Source organism: Echinops telfairi, unplaced genomic scaffold (genome assembly GCF_000313985.2).
Source record: "Echinops telfairi isolate 266 unplaced genomic scaffold, ASM31398v2 ScPeMD7_2;HRSCAF=8, whole genome shotgun sequence".
NCBI classification, from domain to species: Eukaryota; Metazoa; Chordata; class Mammalia; order Afrosoricida; family Tenrecidae; genus Echinops; species Echinops telfairi.
In genome coordinates, this window is record NW_022103898.1 from 35,729,973 (window position 1) to 35,739,060 (window position 9,088).

At 37.0% G+C, this 9,088-nt stretch overlaps 1 protein-coding gene across 1 annotated transcript in view; it reads left to right on the forward strand.

Annotated features, from left to right (window-relative positions):
* The window catches only part of EEA1 (early endosome antigen 1), a 142,656-nt gene that overhangs the window by 16,761 nt on the left and 116,807 nt on the right, over nucleotides 1–9,088 (forward strand). The window contains exon 3 of the mRNA XM_045291423.1: nucleotides 5,608–5,735. Coding sequence (XP_045147358.1) covers nucleotides 5,608–5,735 — 128 coding nt within the window. The remainder of the gene's footprint in view (nucleotides 1–5,607; nucleotides 5,736–9,088) is intronic.

The following is a 9,088-nucleotide window of genomic DNA, read 5'->3' on the forward strand; positions in this document are numbered from 1 at the left end:
TTTTCTCACAGTTCAGGAGATGAGATGTTGCAATTCCAGGCACTGGACTTTATGGAGAAGAGTCTCTGTTGACTCTGGCAGAATAGCCTGCCTTCCACGTCTCTTGACAGAGATCATTTGTGTTCCTGGGCCTGTAGACTGCTTTCTGTTGTCTTTGTATAGTGTGTTTTTTTTCTTTCGTTCATGTCTAATCTACTCTTTTCTGTAAGTGTGATAGCGGTGGAAACACTCTACACTGCTATCCTGGAGAAGGACATCAGGTTTGGTAAAGTAGGGGGGCAGAGAAAAGGAGAAAGGCCCTCAAGGAGATGGATTGAAACCGTGACTGCAAACAATGGGCTCCTGCTCAGAAACAATTGTGAGGGTGGCGCAGGACTGGGCAGTTTTTTGCTGTGTTTTGCGTAAGGTCGCTATGGGTCGGAACAGACTCCTACATGGCACCTGAAAACACCACCACCACAGTGATTTGATCTCGATAACATGACAAAGATAATTCTATTCCCAAATGGGGTTGCATTCACAGCTATGTGTGTAGGGATTCGCACTTATGGTATATACATTTTGGGGACACAGTTCAATCCATAACAAAGCCTCAGCCTACCTCTTAACCTTTGTCTTGTATTGCCTCATTTTGAAACCTTCGTTGTAGCCTTATTCCTCCTTGTTCTTATCCTAAGTGACTTTGGGGACCAAAGAGTATCCACTCATACCAGTGTTACTTATCTGAGAGTGTATCTTCAAAGTAAGAGCAAACCCGACACAAAGAATAGTCTCATTCCAACTACAGCGCCTGGGCGTCATTAACGAACATCTCGTCGATGAGAATTGACAGTGTAAGGCTGGGTAATAATTTTCGAGTTTCTGGGTTTAGAGTCAAGCACAGATGGTGGAATTCATGTCTCCTAGCCACAAGATTTGTGATTTTGAACATATCTGGAGACTCCTTAGGAGACAGGCCTGGTAGTCTGCTTCTGAAACGTCATAGTTTGAAAACCACAAGAAGCAGTTTTCCTCTGCGTACACGGAACCACTTTAATCAGAACCTACTGAACAGCATCTGAAGACAGCAGCACTGTACCTGAATTTTTCGTCTGATACCTTTCATCTTTTCACCTTTGAAAATTTCCCTTATGCACACTAAATATAGGAGCCCCGGTGGTGCAGTGGGCTAAGTGTTGAGCTGCTTACTGTACTGCTCTCGGGGAGAAAGATAGGCAGTCAGCTTCTGGGAAAGTTCTCAGAGTCCCTATGGAGCAGCTGTATTCTACCATAGAGGGCCGCTGAGTCAGCATTGACTTGACGGCAGTGGGCTTGGTTTATACTAGAAAGAGAGTACATGGATTAATTGTTCTTTTTGTTTGTGTTCACAAATTTCATTGTCTAACGTTATCATTTGTTCTAGAAGTATTTATGTATATGCTCCTAAAAGTTATTATTTCACAGGGTTTCATCTGTCCATTATGTATGAAAAGATGTATAACAGCTATTGATTTGTCGGAGCATTACCAGAAAATGCACGCTGAAAACGAAGCCGGAAGACGGGCGCGCCTTAATGACTCCAGTGTCACTGTGGGTCCTGTATAATTTGCTTTAGTAGCTTGGTTATGGGGTGCTCAAAATACCTTTGCTTTTTCTTGCCTTGGTGTTGCTTAACTTTTTGTGCTGCAAAGGATACGGATCGCTTTAATTATGCATGCTTTAAAGAAGGTTCAATAAGGAAAAAAGGCTCTTGGGAAGTGGGCTTGGCTTTTCTTATTGTCTGTAACTGTCTATGGTGAATTTTTAAATAAATAAAAACATTTCAGTTAATATTTTGCATACATTTTTTTCATGAACTGTGAAGTATGATATAAATGATAATAGTTTATTCAAGCCTTTGTTATATTTTTACTATATAGTTAATGTTTTATTTATGAATGTATTGAAATGCCATAAGTTATATGTTTTTTGCATGTAAACTAATAATTTTTTCACTTGGGAAAATACTCAATCTTAGTTTTCTCTTCCCCTGACTTAAGAGATGTTATCAACGTATCAGTAGACCATTCAGGAATGATTATTTTTGTACTGTGGGGTTAGTGAATATCTAAGGCCAGGGTCAGAGTTAGGGTGGGAGTATTGCCTATTTTAGACCTCTTTTTCCTTCAATAATCAGTACAATATACAAAAAACATACACCAAGACCTCTTTCTATTATAAATTCTATAAAAGAAAGAAACTTTTGTGTATCATTGCAAGACCAAAATAGACTTTGTTGGTGCATCAGTTATGTACGTTAGATAAATATCTCACAAAAACTCACTTATTTAACTTATTTATTTATACCTCTTAGATGCCTGACATTTTGCTAAGTGGGGGAGAGCAAAGTATGAACCAGAAGATCTCGTATAGATATTATTTGTTTGACATAGTGGAAGCACAGAATGCTGTGGCTAAAGTTAATTTAACATGAGAGGAGCTCAGAAAATAAAAAAGAGAACTTTTCTTTTAATTAAAAGGAAACCCCAAGTGTCAAGTTAATCATATAAAAGTTAAACTTATAGCTGCTGTAGAGTTGAGACTGGCTTATAATTGAACTCTTAGAAAAAGACCCTATTGCTTTTAATCTTAAGTAATTTGGCTTTTTTTTTTTAGTTTGGTGAGAAATTTAGAGTGATTACAGCTGGCTATTTTTCGTGTTTTAGTGTTGGCTAATAGTATTTCTTTGGAAGTGACCTATTGAGCAAAATTTGCCCCCTGGAAGATAATTAAAAATAATAATAAACCATAAATAATAAATCGGGTTCTATTAGCTAGAGAAACAAATCCAGTGACACTCCTATTTGTGTGTAAGAGAGCCCAGTCCAAATCAAGTCCATAAGTTTGATTCTGGTCCATAAATCCCTCTTCAGACTCATGCAGCTACACGCAATGTTGGAGAATGCAGGAAGCTCACAGGCTGGTGGGTGCAGAGTATTGTGGATCCAATGGCAGTGAAAGCATCATAAGGCTCTGACAAGCTCCAGCATGGCTGTGGCAGCTCTCTAGTGTGACTGGTCCACAGGAAGATGAAGCAGAAAGAGAGTGTGTGGCTTGCCTTCACGAAGAAAGAGGAAGAGGCCAGCCTTGAAGAGCTATTTATCTGGTCACCCTCCAATCAAGCTGCAACCTGATTGACAGGCTAACTCCGCCCACATATTCCTATGGGAGCCACGTTGGCAAAAAAAGTCTAACTATCACAGGGTTTCTTAATATGTAGAATTGGCATTACCAAGTTCATAAACTTAAAAGCCATATAGCCTATTCATGTGGAACATCCTTAAACACTCATTCTGAGTATCTAAACACGATAGTTGCAATAAGGATGGTAAGAACACAAAATGTTTAGGCTTAATATTTTGTTAGTGGTAAGACAGGTGGCGGAGGAACTTAGCTACTTAGGTATCTAGTTTGGGTGAAATATAGATGATGAGAAAAGGAGGTTTAGTTAAGTTTCTGATTGGTTGTGTCTGAGTGACCTGTGGGATCAAGATAGGGATGTCCCAGCACACCAGTGTTCTCTTTAATTTTTGTGTCAGTAATGGGAGCATTTTAGAGTTGTACTGTACTTGATGAAAGTAAAAAAAAAAAGATTTCTTGTTACTTTGCATTAGCAGAGTTGTCATTGGTAAAATCTTAACCACATTCTTGCTAATCAGTATTATATCTTCAGTTTAACCAATGAACTATTTAGATATTTAGATACTATTTAGAATATGAAATGCTCCTGCAGAATAGGTTAGGAGAATATCCTTGTGGATTGGGAGAAGAAAAACTAGGACTGGAAGCGTATCTCGTACTGACGTCTGTTTATATTTTCTAAAAGTACGATTTTAGAGTAAGACCTCCTTATAACCCCAAGGTGTGTGCACTCTTGTGCTTGTGTTTACATGAGGGGACTACTCTGTCATTGGCCATAGGAAATTTTTAATGCAAATAATTTAAAGTGTCATTTAAAATTCAGATAAGTTTTGAGTGGCATTTTGGGTTAATGATGAAATATTATGTAGTATTAAAAATACTACCAAGAATTTGAAGGACACAGAGATTGGATAAAGAGTTTTCTATCATACCAAGAGACAATTGAGGCAAGAGTTGTTTTATTTTTGGTTTGCAAATGAATTTTGCAGTCAGATATCCATACATTATAAGCTTCGATGTTATCCAGTTAATCATTAATTTAGTTTTAGGAAACCGTTTTTGGTATATATTTTGCCTCGCCATTTTTTGAAGTCTGAGACTGTTTTTTTTATCACTTTATGTTTGCTACAGGACTATAAAAGTGCTTGAAAGTATGATCAGTGAATTTTTAATAAATGAAGTTACTAGAAATGGTCAGGTACCAGAGTATTTCTTAAGGAAATCATTCAAGGGCGTCTCAGTTAGTCTGTGCGAGGGTAGCACACCAGAAAGACAGGAGTTTTGTCCAGGATTCTTATGTATACCCAAGCTCAGCTAGCTGTGACTTTGGGAAAGGCTATGAGTCAGAATTGACTTGATGGCAGGGAAGTTTAGTTTCCTCTTTTATAACATGGAGATAATAATGATACCCAGTAACAATTTTGATATTTAAATGAGCTCATATAGGGAAAGTACTTGGCACATGGTAAGGACTCAGTAAATTGCAAATATCATTTATTCCATTGCTTCATTCTGCATCTTGTAATGTCAGGGGTTGCATGAGTTGCAGTTGACTCAGTCATATTTAATTTTGTTTTTAATCTATATCAATGTTACTCTCATTTTCTTAATGGAAATAAATTTGTTGTCAAGACCCCAAAACAAAAACTTACAAGAGGTTATTTATCTATACTAGATAAACATATATGAAATCTAATATATGTTATAGGTAACTTAAAGAAAAAAAGTTAAAAATCCAAGAAGTTGATTTTATGAATGTAAGCCAACATTTTATGAATTATAACTCCAAATTTGTAAAACTTGGTCTACACCAGTATCTTGATAAAAAGTTAGTTGATGTTTTAAACAATGTGAGGAATGTGGGAATAATTGTTTTCTCTATTTTATGGGACTATGCATGAATTTTAGGCTTTAACAGTGCTAATCGTTATGGAAGTGTACTGAATAGAAAACTTTTCACCCACTGTAGATTTCTGATCTCTTTGGTAGTTATTATTTACTTGCGTATTGATAGCAGTAGGTTATATATGACTCCCCCACCCCCCTGTCCCCAAGTAGTCAGAATGCTTCATCTAATTAATTTTTCTTGAAAGCAGATTGTAAAAGACATTAAACTAGAGAGAATATCTAGAGAGAGGGAGGATGTGATGCAAAACTTCCCAACTTGACTTGTTTGGATTCTTCTATTAGAATTCTGTATGCTAGCTGCTAATTTATTCAATCTAAGAAATACTTGTAAAGGTTTTCTTTGTTTTATAACTTCAACCTAAGTAGATAGTGAAATACCTTTGCACAATATCAAAATTTGGAGTTAATATAATCATTTTAATCAATCTAATGACACTATTGGTGTGAATAGTAGACATTTAACCTTATTTCATAATATGCAAATTATTATTTTGCAGTATTAAATGCTATTATGAAATATTTATCTACTTCTTTCTGTAGGGCTTCATATGTCCCCAGTGTATGAAGTCTCTTGGATCTGCTGATGAACTTTGCAAACACTATGAGGTGGTTCATAATGCTGGTCAGGATTCGAGTCATGGAGGCGAGGCTAATCTTGCTCTGAAGCGGTACAGTCTAATTTTGTTTTTTTAAACATAATCTTGTTATGGAATTGTGTATATGATTGTTTTTTAATCTTGAATGATCTTTTTGTGAAAATAGTAGTATTTGTGTATTATTCATTTTAAAATCACCCTCATTTTAAATCACCCTTTTAAAATCACCCTTTTTGTCATTATAACTTACTCAATTCTTGATCAATAAAAGAGCATGTGTTTTTAATGAATATTATAGGTTATCAGTGAAAACAAGGTTGAATGATACATTCTGACTCATGAAGAGTGATAGACTTTGTTTAGAAGATTTTGTAATAAATTGCTAAAATGATTCGTTTAGCCAGTATTTAAAATGTAATACTTAATTTAAAATGTTTAATTTACAAACACCAATACAATAAATACACACAAATTACGATTCCTGCTAACTTTGCCTGAACATTTTGAGAACTTCAACTAAAATATGGCCATCTAGAACAGCGTCAGTAATAGAGCTCTGCTTTTCTTCTGCTGCTTGAGAGAACTGGCCAGTCCTCTCCTTTTTTTAACCCGTTCCTAAAGAATAAAGCTTCGTTTCATTCTGCTTGTAAAACATAACTTTCCATTCACTTCTTAAAAAGAAAACCCTGGCCTGTTAATCTATCAAACAAATCTATTTAAAAAAAACATTTTTTTTAAAAGTATTGTGATAATTTTGTGGGTGATAGATGTATCAAGATTCTTCAGAGAGATAGCACACACATACAGAAGGGAACTTCATGGAAAAACAGAAGTTCACAGGAAAATTCCATTACTTTTTATTCTGTTTTTCTATGAACTTTTTATATGCATTTCTTTTAAAATTTCATTTGAATGAAGTGTGATCTGGTACTTCTGGAAGTTTTTAGATCAGGCCAGCAGACTGGAATTCCAGGCAGGATTTTATGCTTTCTTTACCAGAAACTGGTTTTTGCTCTTCAGATCTTTAAGTGATTGAAAAAAGATCCATTTATATATATTTTTAGGGTAGCTTACTTTGTTTAAACTCAAGTGGTTGTAGATGCTAACATCTATAAAACAGCTTTCCAGCAACCCATAGAGTTTGAACTAAATAATGAGATACTAACTCTGTCCTAGTCCAGTTGACACATAACCATTATAGTCCATTCCATATCAACTTAGCATCATACACATCTTAAACCATACTGCTTCTCCAGATAAAGACAGTAACAAAACCATACTTCTACTTAATATGGTACAAGTAACTTGCATATAACTGAAAATGCACTAACCCTTTCCCTCGAAGAATGTCCAAAATCACTCTTCTTTTTACTCTAATGTAACTTAAATGCTATAATAGGAAGTTAACTGTTATTGCTATTTTATATGATATATACATACACACAAACTAAAAATAAGGAGCGGCATTGGATATGCTGGGTCATATGTCCCAAGTGGTATAGAGGCTTGAATGGGCACCTGGACTTGTTGCATACCCTTCTTTATTTTGGGCTTCATTTGAAGCGAGCAGCATGTTGGCTCACTCAGTAAATGAGCCAGAGTTAAAATTTGCCTCCAGCTGCCTAAAAGGCTCACCAAGCTTTGTGTGTCTTCTTGTTAAGGGAGGGCCCAGAAACACAAGTTTTGCTTCACCATAGAATGGATATCTAGAAGTGTCCCAGGCTCTGAATCCTTAAAAATTTCACTGAATTAGAAGACCCCTGTATGTTTTTATCAGATTCATTTTCTACTACCTGACTTGCAAATGTTTTGCTAGTATGTCTAAAGAAGTTGCTATTTTTGCTCACTAGGTCTAATCAGGGCATTATGGACTAGTGTAATGGACTAGTGTGATTCCTTGTGGAAGGGAGAGTTGATCAGTTTTCATGTGGACTCAATTGTGACATAGAGCTGGAGAGCTGCTACACTCAGAGTAGGACAGTGAAGTTGTATCGGTGACCCTGCCAGTTGAACAAAACATGCTGCTTGTGGTCTTTTCTATTTTTTTTTTTTGCTTGTGGTCTTTTCTAATATGCATCAAGGAAAACCTATTTTTTATATCAGTCGCTACCTACCAAGTACCAGGAGATATCCTTAGCTGTGGAGGCTATGAAACCACATCTGGAACAGCAACTACAATTGGAGCTACCACCTGGTTCAGTTTATGATAATTCCAGTGCAGCAAATGTGGTTCTTCTAGCTGTTATCTTTGTAATTCCTGCCAAACAACTGTGTTTAGTTATTATGCAGATGAGGTTATTATGGAATTGGATAGCTTGATTATACTGTTAATAAGGTACATGACCCTCTTGTTAGGGTAGGACCATACAAATGAAGGGAATTGATTGGTTTGCCATCCCACTAACCATAAAATGAATCACCCAAGAGGCAGAAAGGGGTGGGGGAACCTCACGATTACCAAGAAAGAAGAGCCAGGAGTGGAGTACATCCTCTGGAGCAAGGATCCCTATGCTGAGAACCTGCTGCATCAAGAAGTCTCAGAGCGACAGTGAGAACGGGAACTTGAGCAAGCCAGGGAGCGAGAGTGCTGTACTCCAGGTAATAGCGAGACGTGGTGAGCAGCAGTGACGACAAAACGAGGAGACTAGAAGGAGATGCCATAGTGGGCGAACTGGCCCACAGAGCAAGAAAGCTGAGTGCCTTTGGGCAAGAAGCTTGCTGGCAGAGGGGCGCCTTAAAGCACTTATTGGTGATAAGAGGGCCCGAGAGAGGGGTGTCTGTGGGCATGGCCAAGAAGCAGCTCTTCTAGCTTCTTCTGTATCCTGAGTAGTTTCTGATTATGAATTGAAATATGTGATTTCTCAAATAAATACTACAATTGTATTAAAATTCTTTGTGGCATTTTTAATGAATTATTGAACTCAGCCAAGATGTAGCAAGTGCTGTGGGAGGGATGGCTGGTGTCTGAATTGTTAAAAAAAAAAAAAAAGGAGAGTGGAGGCATGTCTGAGGTCTGCCTCACAGGAATTAATTTTGGGTTAATCTGATGCTAAAGGTTAGCAGTGAGTTTTTGTTGTTTTTGGCAGTGTAATGGCACCCTTCCTCAAGTGGATCTGGCAAAGGGTTCTGGGTTGTAAATTGGCTCAAATCTAAGAATTGACTGACGGGCCATGGCTTTATATTTTGAATTATATTTGTTTTCCCTTGACCTAGAATTCTTTCGCTTCTTTGGATAAAGAATTCAGTAGTCTGATCATCCTTTTTTTCCCCTCCCTGGAACAACATAGGTCTCTGTCAGTCTGACAATTCTTATTATAATAAGTATTCTGTTTTGGGTCATCTATACAGTAATCAACTTTGTTTTTGGCATTTAAGTGGTCCCATTTGCCCTGATTTGTAGTGGTTACGTGTGTGTGTGTGTGTGT